The sequence below is a fragment of the Rattus norvegicus genome, chromosome X, assembly GCF_036323735.1.
Source record: "Rattus norvegicus strain BN/NHsdMcwi chromosome X, GRCr8, whole genome shotgun sequence".
Taxonomy (NCBI): domain Eukaryota; kingdom Metazoa; phylum Chordata; class Mammalia; order Rodentia; family Muridae; genus Rattus; species Rattus norvegicus.
In genome coordinates, this window is record NC_086039.1 from 102,477,752 (window position 1) to 102,500,072 (window position 22,321).

General features: G+C 38.0%; 1 protein-coding gene and 2 pseudogenes across 10 annotated transcripts in view; 2 read left to right on the forward strand and 1 right to left on the reverse strand.

Moving 5' to 3' along the window:
• The window catches only part of Zmat1 (zinc finger, matrin-type 1), a 59,198-nt gene that overhangs the window by 16,131 nt on the left and 20,746 nt on the right, over positions 1–22,321 (reverse strand). For 2 of the 10 annotated variants that reach the window (XM_063280393.1, XM_063280391.1), the window contains one exon: positions 902–1,008. Coding sequence is in view for 6 of the 10 variants with exons in the window: in XM_063280391.1 (XP_063136461.1) it covers positions 902–1,008 (107 nt within the window). In the remaining 4 variants the exon portion in view is untranslated. Of the gene's footprint in view, positions 1–901; positions 16,361–22,321 lie in introns of those variants that run through there. The other 8 variants (XM_039100609.2, XM_017602354.3, XM_002730284.7 and 5 more) reach the window with 8 other exon arrangements.
• Positions 369–936, forward strand: Rpl27a-ps1 (ribosomal protein L27a, pseudogene 1; annotated as a pseudogene).
• On the forward strand, positions 16,460–20,719 carry Rpl18-ps16 (ribosomal protein L18, pseudogene 16; annotated as a pseudogene).

Consider the following 22,321-nt stretch of genomic DNA (forward strand, 5'->3'; position numbering starts at 1 on the left):
CTCAATGACAGGATGCTGGCAGCCAAATTTATAGTCTACATTTATTATAAATGAAGACTCTAGGAGTTTTATAGTATCTCTCAAACTTGCTAATACATTATATTTACTATAATAACAGCAAATACAAAGGGAGGCAGAATGGTGTGAAGAAAAGAAACTTTGCAGTCAAAATCACTGAGTTTAATCTAGATTCCCTAAATTATATGTATATGTGACTATCCTTTTCTGAGCCAATATTCTCATCTAGCTGTCAAATAGAAATGATACCATGTTTCAGGTTTTTATACTGATCAAGTAAGATGATTTATATCAAGTTGACTGCTAGACTTAAAAATGTGATTTCTCGCTCTTTCTTTCCTGCCACCGCCATGCCATTCTGACTAATGAAGACCGGGAAACTCTGGGGCCACGCGAGCCATGGCCACGGTCACATCGGTAAGCACTGCAAGCACCACGAGGCTGCGGGAATGCTGGAGGCGTGCATCACCACAGGATCAACTCTGACAAACATCATCCAGGTTACTTTGGGAAAGTTGGCATGAGGCATTACCACTTGAAGAGGAACCAGAGCTTCTGCCCAACTGTCAACCTGGATAAATTATGGACGTTGGTCAGCGAGCAGACACAGGTCAATGCAGCAAAATCAAGACTGTAGCTGCTCCCATCATTGATGTTGTTCAATCAGGCTACTACAGAGTTCTGGGGAAAGGGAAGCTCCCTAAGCAACCTGTCATCGTGAAGGCCAAATTCTTCAGCAGAAGAGCTGAGGAGAAGATGAAGGGTGTTGGAGGTGCCTGTGTTCTGGTGGCTTAAAGCCACTTCAGAGGTTAATTAAATGCAAACATTTTCCATGTTAAAAAAATGTGATTTCTCATCCTTATTCCTACTGTATTCAACCAACCTCAAAATGTGAAATCCTTTCTGATTCATGCTGTAGAACCACTCCACATGCTTTACAAAAATTATCTGTAAAATATGCAGATCGCTCTTGTCCATCACCAGTGGGATCTATCAATAAAGTGAAGAAAAAAGCTATCATATCATCTATTGTATCAATGAAATTTGAATTAATCAAATTTTTATGTTTGGGGGTATGTGGTAACAGCCTTTTCCTCAAATACACCATTCAATGTGCACATAACACACACACACACACACACACACACACACACACACACACACACAGTATAATATGACAATAATGACCAATTTAGAATGGTTAAGTCTAGGCAATAACATTCTAAAGGAATAGTTAAGTTGATACAAGTAATTTGATGAACTTCAAAAATGATTTAAGGAATAGTAATGAAAGGCTGAATGTAAAAACCCTTGATGTTTTGTTTAACAGAAGGCAATCCTAAGAAATATAAGAAAATCCTGAGGTACCTATGTAAGACTGTCATATCCTTTGAGATACAGCCCCAGTATTATCTAAAAGTCATTGTCTATGATGGTCAAATCTCTCCTACAGTTCCAAAAATACTAGGTCACTTATTTGTACACACAGATCTCACATACGTTTACCTCCAAATATATAAAGTAATGTTCATCTACTACATTCAAGAAATTTATGCTGTAGTGTATTGTCTGTAATAAATAGTGCATACCAATAGTTTTATATCTACACTTTAGTTCCAAACTTCTATCTAATGTCCTTAATAGCTCTACTGTATTCTGCTGCCAATGTTTTTTGGTTTATCTATAGGTTATTAATCAAAATCAACAAACTTTTGCTTCTTATTTGGCTAAATGAGTAAGTTTGTATAACAAATACTTTTATGGGTGATAAACTAAATATATAAAAGTTTTATTAAAATACAATATTCCCAATTTCTAACAATGTTAACATGATATACGTACATATACACATAGAAAGTTACAGAATTATATAAATTTATATCATATAATAGTTACAGAATGATATAGATACAGAAAGTTACAGAATGATATAAATTTATATATTTATATTATAAAATTATAATTATATAAATATAATAATAGTATAAAATAATGATCAAATTTAAACATATTTATGTCTTGAAAGTGAGGGCAGACAAGAGATGAATAATTAACATTTTACTCCCTATAGCTTTTGTTTTATAAAAAGCATGTAGAACTTTCTATATATGGTGAGGATAGATATCAGCACAATGGTAGGGCCTCAATTCAAATAATTATCCACTCATAAAATACCTTTGTAGGAATTGAGGAAATCGGCCTGTAGATTACAGTACCTGGGTGAATTTCAGAAATAAAGAATATTGAATAGTATAATATGGAAACTTTTGTTTAACCTGTATCATTCCTTCTCAAATCCTAGATGGTACAGAATAAAGAAAGGTATTTAATGTGTAAGTGAAGAAGCAGGTAATAAAAATCGTGTTTTACTTTCAACCCTAATAGTGGGCACACTTTGTTAAAAGCTATCACCCTGCAGGCTCCACAATGCTCCAGACTTCAGGTGGCTGTCTCCAGATTGGGTCTCTAAGCCAGCTCTGGAAACTGTCTGGATCCTGGTAGCTCAGGCTTTTGGGATGTGCAATAATTTTAGTTCCCCTTAGCACCAGACTGACACCAACAATCTTGAGTTTTAGGCTAGCCTAACAACCATGGTGATTCCTCTAAGTCCTGGTCCATCAAGCTACCCTACATCGGCCTCCAACCTCTAAGCCAGCCCTTTTGGATACAAACTACAGACATATATGTGTGGACAGAAAGTTTAGTTTGCCACAGTCCCAAATAGGGACTTATACCCATAGGGTAATATCTGCATGGTCACCCTCCATGCTATAATATGCAGTCATGCTTTAGAAGATTAATGTTTGGGTGTGTGGCGCTAGTTCTTTGTGCTGGGCATCTCCCCACAGACCTACCAGCATCACTTTTGTATAAACAGTACCCAGGCTGGCCACTGGAGCTCCAAGACCTAGACTAAGCCCTTATTTACTTATTCAGTTCCCAGAAACTGAAATTCCCAGACTTTAGGCTGGTCAGTGCAAGTCCAAAATCCAGGCTCTAGGTCCATCCCCAAATAACTGACCAGTAAGTCCACTGGATTCAGAGTTCAGGACAACCCTGAGAACTTGGGTATGCCCATTAGCTGACCTATGCAGAAAAGCCTGTGCAGGGACATTAGCAGTGAGCCTTTTTGAGGATCACGTCATGCAGCCTGTCACAAATTTTTGGGCAGGCATTCCTTCAGTGGCAAAGTAACGTTACTGAAGGAAAATTTCTTGAAGAAGAAACAGTCATTCCCCATATGGGAGCTTCTCCCACTCTTGAGAGTTGTCACTCTTCCTTAATAAATCAATCGATGTTTACTCCATTATATATTTTCCTTTAAAATACTACTGCTAAGACTTGCTGTCTTCAACTTACTTCCTCAAATGAGATTTGTTCTATTTTTGTTTATCAAATGGTATAATATACCCAGGTTTAAAATCTCAGCTATTCTTTCCACTGATTCCTAACAATTCTGACATGATATTTTTCCCATCTATGTCTTTGTTTGATTTCCCTATACCAATATTTAGTTCATTCCCTTTGTAGAGTTCAACATGATTTAGCTTTACTAATACTAATTATGCTTAGCTTCATGTTACATATTTTAAAAGGAAGAAGAAAAAGATTAATATAATTCAGGATCTTTTTGTCTTAAACCCTTAGACCATAACACAAATGTATATAGTCATTAGTCCTTTGTACATTCTGAGTCAGGAAACTAGCAGCAAGTGAAACTGAAATAAACTTCCATGTTTTCTTTGGTGAAGCTGGTACATAAACCTTTGTTTTACCTTGATGCTTTCATATACAGTTGTTCAACATGTTGGAAATGACTAGTTCCTAACTCTAAGGAAAGTACAATTTAACAAGATAAGGTGTATATGGACAAGCTATAATCCTCAGACCAAAATGTTTCAGGTGATAAAAGATATAAGAAGGTACAGGAAATCTTGCAGAGGGAACTGGGATTAAACTTATCTATAGATAACAAGCTTAAATTACATGTAAACAATGGAATCTCACTAAGCTATAAATAAAAATAATAATAATATTGAAACCGAATAATGACAAGTGACAATAGGGCATTTAAATTTATACTAGAGAGAAATGTGTAACTTAACATGGATATCTCAATTAGTTGTAGATGTCAGTTGTAGGCTTGAGGCTTGAACCAAAAGTGGCTATAGATATATAAACGAAAGGTTCATCTCTCAAAAGCAAAGGGCATTAAAGGCTGAGTTTAGCATTTGTTATCAACATGGTAGCCATTTATATCTAATACAGTTAAGCTTAAGTGAGCCTGCTCCTGATAAGAGGTGGAGATTCAACCTTACCATGTACAGTTATACCACTGGCAAATTCTCTTTATTAGTGTGCCATGCAAGTGTTGAAGTCCTGAATTTAGTGTATACAAACTGAAATACATAAAAATGAGAAATTATAAAAGATGAGTGATAATCCAATCTTGAAGTGCTGGGTTCAAAGTTATGTACCACCACCACCCAGTTATATATCTAATTTTTATTAAAGACCCACGTAAAATCATTAATTTTCCTCTATTTAATATAGAATTAAATCCAACTGCCCTAATGAATCCTGTCATTATTTGTTCCAATCTAAGTTTTCCGTTATTATTTACCTGAAATACTTTTATTCTATAATGCGGTATATTTAATTATGTATATACATATATGACATGAAAGCTAAAGGTAGACCATGAGGAGGAAAGAAGGGGTCTAAAGGGGATAGATAATAGGAAGAGAATAAAAGAGATTAATGGGGCAAAGAACTACAAATATTAAATATATATTTAGCAGAAAGAAAGGTAGAAAGAGAAAAGAAAACCTAAGGGCAAAGAGAGGAGAAGAGTAGGGAAGTATGAATAAATCCCAACAATTATGTTTGTATTAAGATGTCATGAAGAGTTGCATTATTTGTACTCTAAATAAAAATTACCGATATCAATAAAAGGTCAAACAAAAAGATACTTAGTGTTTACTTTATATAAATAGCAAGTTGTCTTAATCAATTCAAATGTAATTGAATGTCAAATTTTCAGGAACACAGTTTAATGCAGCACTATTCTTATTCAGGGTTTCAAGGTTGGGAATGGGACTCATCTGGCAGTGCATAATGTCCTGGGTTCAATCCTAAGCACTGCATAAACTGGGAATTGAGGTAAAAACCTATAATCTTAGCACTTAGAAAGTAGAGAGATATTAAGAAGTAGCACCAAAATCCATACCTAAAATTTTTGATTCAGTAGTTCTGGGGTAGGGCTCAAGCTAGGAATTGCTCACCGATTCTGTAATACCGCCGATGGTGCTGGTACAAGAACAATACTTTGAATACTTCTTAGAGCTTCCACTAGATCAACTTTGATTTCCTAACACACAGTAAGTATAAATCCCCCTTTGTCCTGTATAAAATTCCTTCAATATTTACAATTATAATGTTTTTCTTTTCCTTTCTCTTTATTTCTTTGTGAATTAATTATAGTTCTTTCACGTGGTATGTAGCTTAACCACAAATCTCCTTAACGATGTCATAATGACCAGTAAAAGAGACCATTCTTTTGTTGCTGTTTTTCTGTTTTGAGAAGGCATCTCATTATGTAACTCAGGCTGGTCTTGGCCTTATACCCTTGGCCCCCTAAGTGCTGTTATTACATGAGAGACCACTGCATTCTGCTCCATATTCTTTTTGCTAATTCTGAAAAAAATAAAATTTAACATTGTGATCATTTTAAATATATGGTTCAAGCATGTAGTGTTATGTATACGTAATCCCTTATTTTGAATACATCTCGTCTTCTGTTAATGTAGCCCAAGAAAATGTCACACCATATTGCTGACTCACACTTCTGCTGATGTCTGACAAATACATGGTTTTATTCCACCTGGAGTTGACTAGACTGTATTCCTCAAAAACACATTTATATGGGCAAAAATACTTCTGGACTCTAAAACAGATCCAATATAAATTTATATTCCATTTACATTTTGCCTTGCTATATTCAACTAATCACTTCAGCCTTTTAAAATCTCTTTTGGGTTGGGGAGATGGTACACTTGGCAATGGTGCTTGCTTCCAGGTCTAAAGATTCCCAGAGAATCCATATGGTGGAATGACAGAACTTATTTCTATTGGTTGTTCTCTGACTACCATTCTCATGCTGTGGCATATGTCAACATGAACCATTTTCCCCCAAATTAAAAGCAATGTTTTTAAGTTTTAAATTTATTATCAGGATGATTGTGGAAGTTGGGAGTTTTACTGAGAACAAATTTATTGTTTCTTAGGGACCATTCTATGCGATACAGTTTTCCTTCAAGCCGCATGCCCCCTACATTCATCATGAATGGGAATATATCTATTCAAAAGTGAAGCTCAGAGAGATTAGTGATCTTCTCAAAGTCACATATCTATCATGGTTTAGAGCCAGGATTCAAATCTAATTGTGCCCAAGACTTCCCCCGAGAGCTAGTTCTTAAAAAGGTTGCAGTGTGATTGCAACCCCATAGGAAGAACAATATCAAACCAACCATACCCTTCAGAGCCCTCAGGGACTAAAACACCAACCAAAGAATACACATGGATGGGTCCAGGGCTCCAGATACATATGTAGCAGAGCATGGCCTTATCTGGCATCAGTAGGAGAGGAGGTCCTTGGACCTGTGAAGGCTTGATGCCCCAGTGTAGGGGAATGCTAGGGCAATGAGGCAGGAGTGGGTGGGTGGGTGGGGGAGCACCCTCATAGAAGCAGGGGGAAAGGGAATGGGATAAGGTGTTTGCAGAGGGGAATCCAGAAAGGGGGACGTTTGAAATGTAAATAAAATAAACAATTAAAAAATGTTGTAGTGTTGAATGGCAGACTTCTTCTTTAGGCTGGACATTTGTAAGAAACAAATGTATCCTGGAAGAGAAGCTATTTTGGCTGAAGCTATTGGCATGTGAGAGCTGCTGGGAGAGGGAGAGCCAATTTGCTTGATGTGACCCAAGTGACTAGAACTGCCTAGTAGAAAAGACTTCTTTCAAAGAACTAGCTCCCAGAGAACTCTTGAGCCCATAAACTAAGGTATTTGTCAAAGAACTGGGATTTAGAACTGAGGCAAAGCTGAAGGAACCTGAGGCATGCATATCTCCCTTTCTTTCCCCTTTTTATACTCTTCCCATTTTCTTCTTCCTTATTAATATAGAAAATGCACCTTATATTGATTGGTGGGTAAATATGAAATTAAAAAGCTACCTAATTTCAAATGAAATGAGTTATAAAAAGCATCAGACCGGGGCTGGAGAGATGGTTCATTGATTAAGAGCACTGCCTGCTCTTCCAGAGATCCCGAGTTCAAGTCCCACGACCCACATGATTCATGAGCACCAATAAAGGGATCTGATGCCTTCTTCTAGCATGTATATGTACATGCAGCAGAGCACACATACATAAAAAAATGTTAAAATACAAACTAAAAAAACGAGCTCAGACCAAGAGAAACATCGCAGGTTTCTTTCTGCTACCATGTAGTTACTTGTTTACAAGGCTAACCTTTCAGATTTCAATTTCTAAAATTTATTTTGTACTTGACTTTACTTGATAAACTTTTTTTTTTGATGGCATGAAGTCACTGATCCTCTCTTGCACGGTTAGGAGGATTATTTGAAATGAAACAGAAGTTTTGTGACAAAGTATAAAAGGTATTCAATAAGAAAGTTCATTCGATGTAATGAATTTATGCTTAAGTGTGGCTTCAGTCTTTGGTTGGAGAACAAAAATGTTTTACCGGGGTCTGGTAGCTCAAGCCTTTAATCCCAGTGCTGAGGAGGCAGGTACATTTCTGTGAGATTGAGGCTAACCTGATCTACAGAGAGGGTTCGAGGTCAGCCAGAGAAGCACAGTAAGACCCCCACCTTAAGAAGATGTTTTACTGTTTTATTTTCTTCTTACATGGAAGGTTTATGTAATTTGAGAAAATATTACTTTCATAATTAACTTGCAATGAGTTTAAGGACTTTGATCTGTAGTGCTAGGTAAAAGGAAAAAAAATAAAAATGCTATGTTAGTAGAAGAATTTATAACCTTGAATAAATCATTTAACTATTCTACACTATTTTCCATTAAACAATATAGAAATATATTGTATAATTTTTAAGTCCCAAGATCTGAAAAATACAAAAAATGTTTATTTCACAATGTTCACACATGTTATATACTCAATAAAAGTATGATTATGAACTCATCTAGAAGCTTTGAAATTTTTATTTACTAGTAGATGTAATCATCCTAGTTCAGTTCAGTGTTACTTAAGAGATCATCTATCCCAGAATTTTCGACCTTGAGACTATAGTCACTTTGGGTCACATAACATTGTAGAAAGTCTATCGTAAGCACTGCAGGCATGTGGCAGTATCTCTGGCTTCTGACCAGTAAGCTAAGGCTAGCATTCTCTAGTATGAAAACCAAAGATGTCTGAAAACATTGCCAAATGTTCTTTGTGGGCTAAAAGCACCTCAAGTTTAGAACTAATCCAACTTATAACTTTACTTCATAAAAGAAACAGCTAGAGATCATAGAAGAAATAGAAGATTGGGAAAGCTAAAATTTTAAACTTGTGATTGTAAATTTATGTGGATTTGGTTAAAAAATAATTGCAGCACTCTAGGGAAAGACAATAGTAATAGCAGAGAAATGCTCTTAGGTGATTTATAATTATGAATGTTAGTACTGGCAATATTCTATACTTAGGATTTACTGGAATCTCCCATATTGATTCAAATATTCACTCAGTTTACAATGTAATATATGCTTTAATGAAATAAAAATTCACTCAACAAAAAATTATTTTTTCTGTTGGATTTTGCCTTTTGCAAACAGCTAAGCTGTCATGTTAGAGTAAAATAACTACCTACTGAATCAAAAAATAATGTAGCTGTATGTGAAATCTAAACAACTATATTTGAAACTTTCTCCACATACTAAATACCAGGAAATGTAAGATGAAATACGTTTTTGTAACAAAAAGTTGACACTTACGGCAGAAGTCAGAAAAGAATAATGGTTTTGCTCCAATTTCACTTATGGAATTATATACCATAGAGTATTTCTGAAGAAAGGAAATGGAAGGTTATCCTATTTCTTCAGTTCTGGAAATGAGAATTTTCTTTGTTTACTGTAATGAAATGTTCTTTGGTTAGTCTGATAAATTGAAACTTATGCAAACTAGGTGATTCTAGATATAATTGGCTATATATAATAAAATAAATCTTGTATTTCTCAAATGACAATTTGCTTTGCTGTACAAAATATCCAAATTTTATCCTTAGGATAACCCAGATGTTTATAAAATTACTTAATATTAGCTATTTTAATGCTTTGCTGAATTGTGAGTTTCAGTCTAAGTGATCTTGATGTAAAGAAATACAGCATTGTAAAAAGCATATATATTATACTTTGATAGTGACAAAAGTAGAGAAAAATCCCAAAAGAATGAACTCAGTACTACTATATACACAAATCTCATTGTTATTCACAGAAAATCTGTGAAATATTAATTTTGCTTTTGCAAAGACATATGTGCTATATTTTCTGTGAATAGACTTTTAGAGAGAATTTTCCTCAAGCATTCTTCATTAAATAGGATTTTTGGCAAGAGTTAACTTGACTTTTGTATTCCTTTTATAGCATCGTAATCATAGGAAAAAATGAGCAGAGCATAGTCCTGGGGTAGAAGAAAATGAGCAGCCATGCTGTACCATTGTTAACACTCTTTTCTCTCTAGTGCTACATTCCATTTAAAGAGTACTCAGAAATATCAACTTTACTAGTACTGTGCATATGTACATGTTAGCATGACAAATTATTACAGCTCTAGTGCTATTTTGCATCTTTAGTTTTAAGGTGATTACAATAGCTTCTGGCTTATGAGTTTGACAGGTTCTTGAAATTTTATGAGGTCATCACAGTCAGTGCAGGGGTTTCCATGGTACCTCAACAACAACAAAATAAAGCAGAATTAAAATGATTGGGAATACAGTATTTATGATGAATATTTGTGTCTTCTTCAGGCACCTCGAGCATCTGACCATTGTAACGATAAGTATTTGTGGTAGGAACCTCGGCAGTCATGCTGATAGATCCAGAAATAGAGCTAAGGCCTGTATAAATTTAATTTCTATGATCCCATGACAGCTGCTTTATATCAGACAGCCACTACATATATGCTACTCATGCCAACAGTTTAATACATGTGAATGTGAATGAATGTGAAAGATTGTTTCGGATGGAAAATATTATGGCTCTATCCTAGCACATATGAAATGTATAAGTAGGCTAAGAATAGGATTAGTGATTTTTTTTACATATTGATATAATTCAGGGGGCCCAAACATAATAAAATAGGTCGTTTGTCTCACTCGAGACATCTCCAATGTGCCAAATGTGGGAACCAGAATTTTAATTGTTTACTAATTATTTTGACAGATATGAATATTAGACTCACAATATAATGTGCTTTTTTAGTACTAAGATACCACAGAAGCAGATTCATAAGGAACAATGAATGGTACTGAAAGTTCAGGAGTCTGACCAGTTATGTTTAAAACTACACTTTGCCACTTTTTTATTTGTGTTATAATTTTACTATCAATACTACCAAGCTTTTGACCCCCTTTTTCCTTAGGCATCTGTATGTACACTGGTGTGTGTGTCTGTGCATATGGAGGCCAGACACCTCTGGTGTCTTCCTCAGGAATGCCATCCACGTCCTTTGAGACATGGACTTTCACTGACCTGGAGCTCACCTATTAGGATAGACTGGCTGGCTAGCGAGCCTCAGTTGTCCTCCTGCATCGGCCTTTCCAATGCTGGGATCACAATTGTGCACCACCATAGATGGTTTTACATGGGTTTTGAGGGATAGAACTCAGATTCTTATGCTTTTGAATCAAACAGCAAATTATCTATGTTCACAGACCATTATTGAGTTCTTTGCAGAGCTATATGAGACTTATTTATTATTTTTACTTGGTTTTGTATGTATGTGCATAAACATATGCCATGTGCATGCATTAGTAGGCATAACATCCTCTGGAATTGGAGTTACAGACACTAATAAGTCACCTGATGTGGGCACTGGGAACTAAACTAGAGTCCTCTGGAAGAACAGTAAGTGCCCTTAACCATTGAGTCATCTGCCCAAGCCCATTACAGATATTTCTAATTCATCTGTAGGTTCTTAGCACTAGCCAGTATGGTTCACACACGCTGGCATTCAGTGATTACTTAGTAAATGAAGGAAAGACCATTAACTAGGTTTTCTGATGGAGGACTTAATGACATATGACCCAAAGTTTTACTGAACAATAGGGAGACAAAGGAAAGTGGTTTGTAATTGCTATGGGAAAGGTAATTGCCATAGGAACCATTTAACAAACAAATTGAAATGTATAATGTTTTCCCATCTAAATTACGAATATTTAAAAGGGAAAAACAAATATGCAAGGGAGGTTAACTACAAATATATGTAGAGTCACTCCTGGATCAGAATTCACTTTGTCATAAATAGTTTTGAAAAACTTCACCTAATGAAATATAGCATGTCCTAAAACACCACTCAGCTCCCCTTACCCATGAATTCTTCATGTGTTTGTCCTTTTGCCTATTACTTAGCATTTCTTTTGCTTAAGTTTATTGTTCAATATTCCAGTAGAATTTCTTAAAAATTTTAACATCCCCTATATGACAATTTTTATGTCTACTGACATTTGCTTGTTTTTGTGAAGGTTGGCTACAAATTGTAAATGGGCCAGCAAATTTTTTTCAAACCAGTTTTAATGATTTTATCAGGAGTGATCTTGTAATAATGGTGACCCCGACAATACTCTGACATATTTCAGAGCTGTATCTTAATTAGAATTTAGAAAAATAAAAATGCATTAGCACACAACTAAGCAAGACTTTTTCCTTGTCTTTTATACATTGTTGCTAGAAAATAGTGTTTTATAGATATCTAACAAAATTCTGAGGACTAACAGTGTTTGAATATTACAATGTGTTAAACATCTACCATTTTTAAATGAAAATGTAAGGTGTTTTTAGTTTGGACTGCAGAGTTTATGAAGAATATTTAACTAAAATGAAAGGGCAGACAATCTGAGATTACAGTTACATTTCTTTGTTTATATTCTAGAATTTATCAACAGTATTTCAACACAGACGTCACTATTCAATGAGTGTGAAGTGGTAACTATCGTCAAGGTTTCTCATGATTTATGAGTTATTATTTTTGTATACAGCCACCACATTCCACCAAAAGAAATAACAATATAAACTTCAAAATCATCAATCATATTTTCACGTCAGGAATTAATTTCAGAGTTTGTCTTCTCTAAGTCCCTTACTTAGACATGAAAGCCCAAATCAAAGAAATTTGGGACCAATTCAGGATCACAAAGTCTAGTAGTTTTATGAACATCATAATCTGTATTTACTGTGCCAGACTCCAGATATTGTTTTGACTTTATTAAATTCTTTTTTTCTTCATTTTGTTTGAGTCCACATTTGCCACTGTGTGTGTGTGTGTGTGTGTGTGTGTGTGTGTGTGTGTGTGTCAGAGGACAACTTGCAGGAGTTAGTTCTCTCCTTTCACCATGTGGGCTCCTGGAAATAAACTCCAGTTCTGAAGCTTGGCACAGTCTCCTTTTCCTACTGTGCAGTCACCCAGGCCCCTGAAATGCTCTCTCTTACAGTGCTTTTCTTATTTGCATATATTCAAAAATACTGTAACCAAAGAAGTTACATCATGAGGCAAAAAGGCATTTTGCTATGAAACACTGTCTCTAAACTTTACTATGAACTGCTCACCGGAGCCAAAATTGTTCCATGCCTACAAAACCACTCTAACCTATTTGCTGGCTATGGACAAAGTTTGTTATATAAATTAAAAGCTAGGAGTGGTGGCACAAACCTGTAGTCCCAGCATTCAGGAAGTGGAGACTGGAGGATCAATTCACTGCTAGTTTGAGGCAAGTGTGAAGTACACAGACCATGTTTCAATATGAAACAAAAAAAAAAAGAAAGAAAGAAAGAAAAGAAAAAGGAAAAGGGAAAAAACAGCCACAAAGTCCCCTTGAAAATATAAAAGCCGAGGAGTTTCCAAACCGTGGGATAATTCATGGCTGATTGAAGACATTACTCTTTCAAAAATTGTCTTCAGTTAGACTGTTAATAAAGCATGATCATATCACAGTGGAGTCCCAATTTCCATATTTAGTAGATGACACTAATATAATGTGCCCATTGCAAATATTATGGGGGATTTTTTTTGTTTTGCCATTCCACCAAAGTGAAAGACGTGAAATATTATAGAATTGCACACAAGGATATATAATTTATAAATTGGAAATTATTTTATGAGGTTAATTTTAATGAGTGTCTTTATCTGTTTTTACATTCACAATCTTTCACTTCGGATGCCCATGAGCAAGATAAGGTAACCCAGAAAATATTTTACAGTAATTATTAAATCTGAGCGCTTCTGCAGCAGAATCAGTCTTAACCATTTAAGAACATCTCCAAAACTGCTTTAAAACACATTGCAATGGCAAATTTCACAGTCTAATAGGAGGCTGCTCACAGATACATAATAGCCTGTGTGAAAGGTCGCTTCTATTCAAACAGTCAAGAGATAGCTCTCCATGTTTGGCATAGTAAGTGTTGGCAGATACGACAACACTTACTTGAACCCAAACACTGTTAAAGATGGGCCCTTAAACCCTGTTTTGCTAGGTCATAACCTCAAATACCAAAGAAAATTCTCCAAATGGTTTCTGAAATCTGTGCTTCTGCCAAACACTGTTTCTGTTCAGTACAGGCCTCATTGCTGGAGAGGAACCTATGACCCTACCATCCAACAAATTCTACTTGAAAGCTAAAGTACACAAGCTAACCTGCCCAAATTGCTAACTCCATCTCACTGCCGACTTTCTTCACTGGCTTTCTACATTGCAATATGTTGAATCTCGCCAACGAGAGATGGGGGGGGGGGGTTCCTGTTAAATTTCTAATAGCTCCTCTTTGCTCCTGCTTGCCATCCCCTGGCCCTTGAGATCCACAGCACTTCTGCTCTGCCTCCTATTCCCAGCACCTCAGCATCCTACTTCACACTCAAGCGTCTAAGACAAAAATGATGTTTATTTTTTTTCCCTTCAAACTCCTGCCTTAAGAGTATCTGCCATTTCTCTGCCTGAGGGCCTTGGGGGAAGGGGAGGTTAGGGATGCCCTTGCAGCTTCAGTCCTTCTGACACTCTAGGGCCTAAAAAGGGAGGGGGTGAGGTGGGGTAGGGTGGGGTGGGACAGGACCAAGCCCAGCGGAGTAGGGCGGGACGGGGCGGGGCGAGCTTGGCCTTTACTGCGCCACAGCAGGTGGGGGGTGGGGCGGTGTCGAACCGCGCCCAGCCCGGATTTCGGGCCGGCTGCAGACTGGCGGCGAAGGCGAACAGGCCACCTTCGCGTCCCGGGACGGGAACTCACCTTCTCTGAGGCAAGGGCAGGTGTCTACTTTAAAACTACTGTCCCCCCTCCCCGCCGCCGCCATAGTGGAGCCGCCAAAGCTGCCGCCGCCTTCTCCACAGCACCGGCAAGTGAGCAGGCAGGGGTGGAGGTGGCAGAGGAGGGAGGCACCAGCAAGGCCGCCGCCGCCGCCGCTGCCACCGCGTAGGCGGCGGCGGAGGCGACAGATTAGGGAGCTTCCCGAGGGGAAGACCTCGCCAGCTGAGCTACAGCTTTTCGGCGACGCCACCGCCGCCGCCGCCGTCGCAGCCTGGCGCGCACAATTGCACTGGCGTCTGGATTCCGTTAGGCTTTTTTTAGCACCGCCTTCCCACAAGCTCCGCCTCCCGTCCCTCGCTTCCTCTTTGGCAACTAGAGCCTCGCTCTGGCTCCCAGCGTAGGCCAATAGGAGAGCGGTGAACCCGCAGGACGCCTCTCCCTTCCCCCCACGGCTCTGCAACACGTACCTCCCCCCAACCCCCGGAGAGGAAGAAAAGATGGCCAAGGGCGAAGGGCAAAAAGCGCGGGATGTAAAAACAAATGCCCATATACGGTGGGGACTGACGCACTAATATAACAACACTTTAAAAAAATGTCAGGCTATCTCTTGATCTCACTCAAAAATCTCTCTAAAAAACATTTCCCCCTATTTTGAAATAAGCAGGATCTGGTCCTTCAGTCTTCATGGACCCTTAAACAACAGCTTAGCCATCAGAATTACCGTAAATATGGTGCTCAGTGGAAGAAGCGAACTATTAGTCAGCATTTAATTCTCATCACTTTTACCCAACCCCCTTAGAACTCCAATATTTTTTGTTAATTTCCCTTCCTTTAAAACATACTAATTGTCACATAGATGCATGTTTAAATACTCTTATTTTTGTTATAATAAAAAAAATACACATTTAAAACCAGGCATTGCAAAACAATATTTTTGCTTTGAAATTTTCATGATTATGTATTTATTGGAAATAGTCTAATTGGCTGGCCTGTTGTGAAGCATTATTTGTATTTTCGAAGTGTCCAATATTTCAGCTTGTTGATCTCAAGCATTAAATTTTAAGAATTTGGCAAAATGATCTCATATGCCAATATACATTATTTAAAAGTAAATGCAATTATAATTATGTTTCTAAAGAAATTTTAAAAATATAGACCAAGTAACTAAATTTAATTATTTTTTCAGTTTTTAACATAAAATTTTTTGGGGATTTCAAATAATGCTTATTATCATACCTAAATTAAATTTGAAAGAGGCCAAGCTATTATCCAGCAATGAGATTTATTTTTAATTTAAAAGTATATATTTAATTTTATGTTTAAGCGTGTGTGCTTTAGTGTACATAAGTATACTGTAGTTCATGCAGGACCTCAAGGAGATCAGAAGAGCTGTCAAAATCTGAACTGAGGCAGACTGTTATGCACTGCCATGTGGGTGACAGGAACTAAACACAAGTCCTATGCAAGAGTAGTTAAGTGCTCTTAACAATGGAGCCATCTCTCCATACCCCAAAAATGAAATTTAAAGGAAACAATTTGATTCTTGGTAATTAGACTCTTTCCCTAGGCATAATATTTTGTACATCGTGTAAAGTTTACCCTTACTATTCAAATGCTAATTTCTTGTTCCCTGCTATCTTGTTTCAATCTGGATACAACATAGTAAGGCTTATACCAAGAATCTCCTGTCTCAAGTTTGTATAAACAATTCTTACCTTTTATTCTCTGCCTTGTCAATAAATGCTGAACATTAAAGGCTGGGCAGAATAGAGAATATAGAGAATATGGTATGATGTCTGCCAGCCAGAGGAAGTATAGAGAGAGGGGGAGGAGGGAGGGGAAGAGAGAGGGAGAGAGGGAGGGAGGGAGGGAGGGAGGGAGGGAGGGAGGGAGAGAGAGAGAGAGAGAGAGAGAGAGAGAGAGAGAGAGAGAGAGAGAGATGGAGTTTGATTCAGATCAGTGAGAAGGATGGAGGAGTTGGAGCCATGAGGAAGGAGTCCAGAGAGAGAGATCTGGAAACACACCTGGAGCCCCAACATCCAGATCAGTAATAATATGCAAAGACTCAAGGGATGGTACTTGGAAGAAACCAGATTAGCATAGCAAGTAAAGACAGATAATTTAATAGCTCAGCTACTGAGGTGTAATTTTAAATAAATCTTGGTGTCTCTGTGTGGTTATCAGGGACTAACATAAGGTAAAGAAATACAGCTACCCAATTAATTTACTGCTACATTTATATTAAAGAAATTCATTTTCACTTTCAAATAAATTACTACTTATATTCTATTAGCTATTCCCATCAGTTATTCATAAAACTCTGTAAGGGTTCTTATATTAAAAATCTCTTTTAAAGCCAGGCGGTAGTGGCATGTGCCTTTCTTTAATCCTAGCACTCAGGAGGCAGGGATAGGTGAATCTTCATGAGTTCAAGACCAGCTTGGCTTACAGAGTGAGTTCCAGGGCAGCCAGGGCTGTCATAAAGAGGAAACCCTGTCTCCAAGAACAAACAAACGAAAATCTGTTTTAAAAGGAAACACCCGCTTTCTGGACCTGGCCGAGCAGGAGATGCCATCATGGGTGTTGACATTCGCCACCACAAGGACCAAAAGGTTCGGCGCAAGGAGCTCAAGAGCCAGGACATCTACCTGTGGCTGCTAGTCAAGCTGTACAGGTTTCTGGCCAGACGGACCAACTCCACCTTCAATCAGGTTGTGCTGAAAAGGTTATTTATGAGCTGCACTAACCAGCCACCTCTGTCCCTGTCCCAAATGATCCAGAAGATGAAGCTTCCTGTGGGAGAACAAAACTGCTGTGGTTGTGGGGACGGTCACAGATGATGTGCGAATTCTGGAAGTGCCCAAGCTGAAGGTGTGTGCACTGAGAGTGAGTAGCCGGCCAGAAGTCGGATCCTCAAGGCTGGGGGTGGGGTGGGGGGGTGTAAGATCCTGACCTTCGACCAGCTAGCTCTGGAGTCTCCCAAGGGCCGGGGCACTGTGGTCTTGTCTGGTCCTCGGAAGGGCCGAGAGGTGTACAGACACTTTGGCAAGGCCCCAGGAACTCCACACAGCCACACCAAACCCTAAGTCCATTCCAAGGGCTAGAAGTTCGAGCGTGCCAGAGGCCGAAGGGCCAGCCGAGGCTCCAAAAACTAACCCTGACTCTTACTGTTAATAAAAAAGCTTTGGGGGGTTGGGGATTTAGCTTGCCTAGCAAGAGCACTTGCCTAGCAAGCGCAAGGCCCTGTGTTCGGTCCCCAGCTCCGAAAAAAAAAAGAAAAGAAAAAAAAATTAAAAATAAAAGCTTTGGATGTTGGGGAAAAAAAGGAAACACCCAGTATTGTAAATCTACCCAAGGATCCATAGCTGCGGGGCGAACCTGCTACTGTTTTGCTAAATGGATGTAACTACAAACTGCCCTCTAAATCCCTGTCACTAAACCCACAGTTTAGTGCAGCTCTCAGACATGAAAGAAGTTTCTTTGTGCAGTAAATAACTGGACATTAATGAAGACACTCTCAAGTGGTCAAAAAGTGCAGAAGTGTCTGTGGAATGTTGAGCCACCTATGGACCATTTGTATCACATTTCCATGGAAGAAGAGGGGATGGAAGGATTGTAAGAGCCAGAGGTTGGATACAACTGGGCTATTACATACATAAACTCACCGCCTTCACAGGATCTGTACAAAATCAAGACAATCCCATTCCAGCATCGGTGAAGGGACTTTAAGAGCCCCAACCCCAGCTGAGTAGCTATTGATAAGTTGAAAGCTTTGGGAGAAAGGAGGGTCAATTTTCTTTAAGGCTGTGGTCTCTGCTAGACCCATCATACTCCAGCAGATGGTTCCACTACCGTGAACATATGAGCAGCACAAATTAGACTCATTGGGTTGTTTTAAAACAAACAAGCAAAAAGAGGACATGAGGACATGAGGACAAGAGAGTAGGAAGAAGGCAGCACATCTGGGAGGACTTAAGGGAGGAATAAGAGGCAAATATGATAAATATGAAATTCTCATAGAATTAAAAAACACTATTTTAAAACCTTTAAGGACTTTCAATAATACTAAAGTTGGTCTGCAATTATAAAATTTCTTGGCAAAAGTAACTAAGAATTAATGTAACCATCTTTACATTGTGAATGAATAGTATATTCTTTAGTTTGATTGCTTACAAAATTCACCAAAGTTTGGATAGAATTCTGGGACTTTATTCATTTAGTTAACATTTCGCTTTTAAGTGACATCCACACTGCTGTGTGAGGCTGTAGTTATTCACAGGCAATAGTGAACAAACTCCTTCTATTTCCTTGTTCAGAGACAAACTCAGCAAACGTCTTTTGTGTTTGCTCTCCTTTCTAGGCACATCTTCACTGCTTATTTCAGAGCTCTGGCATCTGTCCCTGATCATGTTTCCTCTGTGTCCATCCCTCCAACTTGTTTCTGTAGGGCTGTCAGTCATCACGTTTGCTTGCTTAGGCAAAGTTAGAGACACGGTTTTAAATTACTAATGTTCTCGTCCCCCTTCATTGTCCTCACCTCTTTTCTCTTTTACTAAAGGAGTGAACAATACTAAATCTTACAGATTCCTGTGAGGATCATGTTATTTCACAGTGTGGCAGTTTTTCAATGTTTTATCACTTATCGAAATGACCCAGGTCCTCCCGTATTAGAAGTGTTTACACACCCCTTAAAACTTACATAATAGTGCATTTCTTCCAGATAACCTATCCTATTTCTCTCTAGTTAATGCTGCTCTCCTCTACACAACACCTGGTGCTTTTGCAGCCAACTTGGGTTTAGGTTCCAGGACCCACATGGCAGCTCACAATGGTCTCTAACTCTAAAGCCAGGGAATAACACTCTCTCTGACTTCTGTAGGAGCCAGGCACACATTTGGTGTTCAGACATGCATGTGAGCAAAACATTTGTACACATAAAACAAATAAACACAGTTCTGGAGAGATGTCTCAGCCATTAAAGGTCAGAGCCGAAAAGAACACAAATTAATGTGAGTGGATAGAATAGAAATGCTTAATTTTATCAACAAATTGTTCCAGTGTAATAAGTGATAGAAACATGTAAAGTTGTTCAATAACATTGGAAAAAAGTCAAATATACACATTAAGATTATACAAATGACAATGCATAAAATGGCTTATGTATTATGCTGCTAAATAATTTACAAAACAATGTATAACCCAAGTTGAGGACCTGGGTTTGAAATCCTAGAACTTTGAAATCCTAGAAGCTGAGGCAGGAGGATTGCTAACCTACATACAGTGTGACACCCTGCCTCAAAAGAAAGGAAGCAAAGAAGAAAGGAAATACTTTTTTTTCTTATTTTTTTCTAAAGGCTTGGATTTCTACATCAAGAAACTGGTATTTGGGGTCTAGCCAGGCAGATAGGATAAAAGAAGATTAAAGAATGGATATTATGGGGTTGGGGATTTAGCTCAGCGGTAGAGCGCTTGCCTAGCGAGCGCAAGGCCCTGGGTTCGGTCCCCAGCTCCGGAAAAAAAAAAAAAAAGAATGGATATTATGTCCTCACAGTAGAAGAATGGAAGATACTGAGTTCTTTCAAGGAGATATAGATAGATAGATATAGATAGATATAGATAGATATTATAGTATAATACATTATATAATATGCAATATATAATATATAAAATATATGATATAATATATTTTATACATTATATATTTATATATTTGTATATATATTAAAGTGTGTGTATATGTGTGTATAGTGTATATGTGGTATACATGTGCACATGCATTCTTTTTGTAGGCATTTGCCTTCAAGCCCTGCTAAGTGTATTGTTCTCATAATTTAATTACCTTCTAAAGGTGCCACTTCTTTTTTTAAAACTAGAAACAAATTTATGTGCATATGTGTTTTGCCTGCCCATATATCTGTACATCATGTGTGTGGTACCTATGGGAACCAAAGGAGGGCAATGACTGGATACATGGGAATTGAAATTACAGGTCATGAGTGGGTTCTGGAGATTGAACTCAGGTCTTCTGGAAGAACAGTTTGTTTTCTTACCTGTTGAGCCATCTCTCCAGCCCACAGTGCCACTTCTCAATACTGTCACATTGTCAATTAAGTTTCAGCACATGACTTTTTGGGTGGAGGGCAGTTAGACCTAGCATTAAGTATAATATGATTCAGCACTGAACAGCACAACAAAAAAAGACATGCAGCTATACCATTTGAATTACATGCACAAAAATATATCTAAAAGTAAAGAAAATATATGGTAAGTTGCAGTTCAGAGGTAAATTCAATTCTCACCTTTTTTCAGTTTGAAAAATAGGTAATAGATAAAATGTGATATCATAGGATGTACCTGGTTAGGAGTTGAAGTTATAGAAGTGTATATTTATTGACATGTATATTTAATATATTTATATAATATTACATGCATATTAATTATATGAAATGTATATTTATAGACATGTATATTTAATGAAATTAAATGTATATTTATTGACATTGGCGGTTTGGGATATCTATTTAATTAACATATAGCAGTATAGAGGAGTCGGCTGGACATTTAACAGCACTAACTGCTCTTCTAGAGATTTAAGTCCCAGAACCCTCACTGTGGCTCACAACCATCTGTAATTCCAGTTCCAGAGGATCCAACACTCTCTTCTGGCCTCGGTGCACACACATAACACAAAGCCATACATGAAGGCAAAACCCTGATTCACATAGAATAGTAAATAATATTTTTACAAAATAAAATAAAGTAGGAGGGTTAGAGAGGCGACTCAGCAGTTGAGAGCACCAGCTGCTGTTCCACAGAACCTGGGTTTCATGCCCAGCCCCCACATGGCAGCTCACAAACACCTGTATCCAGTTCCCAGGGATCTGACTCCCTCCCCTGGCCTGCACAGGCACAAGGGGCACATGTGGTGTACAGACATTCATAGGCAAAATAGTTTTTAAAAATAAGTTAGTTATATTGTGCTTTTTTATGTATATGGGAGCATACATGTGCACATATGTACAGAGACCAGAGAACAACTTCAGGTATCCTTCCTCAGGCACACTCACCACTCTTTATTAAAAACACTATGCCTCCCTAGCCAGAAGCTCACTGAGAATAGGCTGGTTAAGCCACAGGGATCCACTAGTCTCTACATCCTTACTGCTGGACTTACTGCTAGCTTTGTGTGTGTGTGTGGATTCTGGGAATCGAACTCAGGCTCTCAGGATGATATGGCAAGCACTTTGCCAAGTTAACTATCACACCAAATGGCATTTACTATAGCTGCAACCTAATAATTGAGAACTTTTTATAAAAATAATATCTTCATAAGTGAAATTGGTCTGAAGTTTATTTTCTGTGTTGGGTTCATTTACACAATGGGATACTATTTAGTTATTAATAACAAGGACATCATGAATTTTGCAGGCAAATGGATAGAACCAGACAATATCATCCTGAGGGAGGTAACCCAGACCCAAAAGGATGTGCATGGTATGTACTCACTGATAAGTGGGTATTAGCCAAAAAGTACAGAAAACCATGGTACACTCCATAGACCATATGAAGTTTAACAAGAAGGAAGACCCCAGTGAGGATGCTCCAATCCCACTTGGAAGGGAGAAGTAAATAATCACAGGAGGCAGAAGAAGAAAAGGGACCTGGGTGGGAGAGGGGAAAGGGAGGGGAAAGGGGAGGCAGGATCAGATATGGGGGGAGACAGGAGAGAAGCCCAGAGGGCAAGGAGAATGATGGAAATATGCAGGTGCAAGG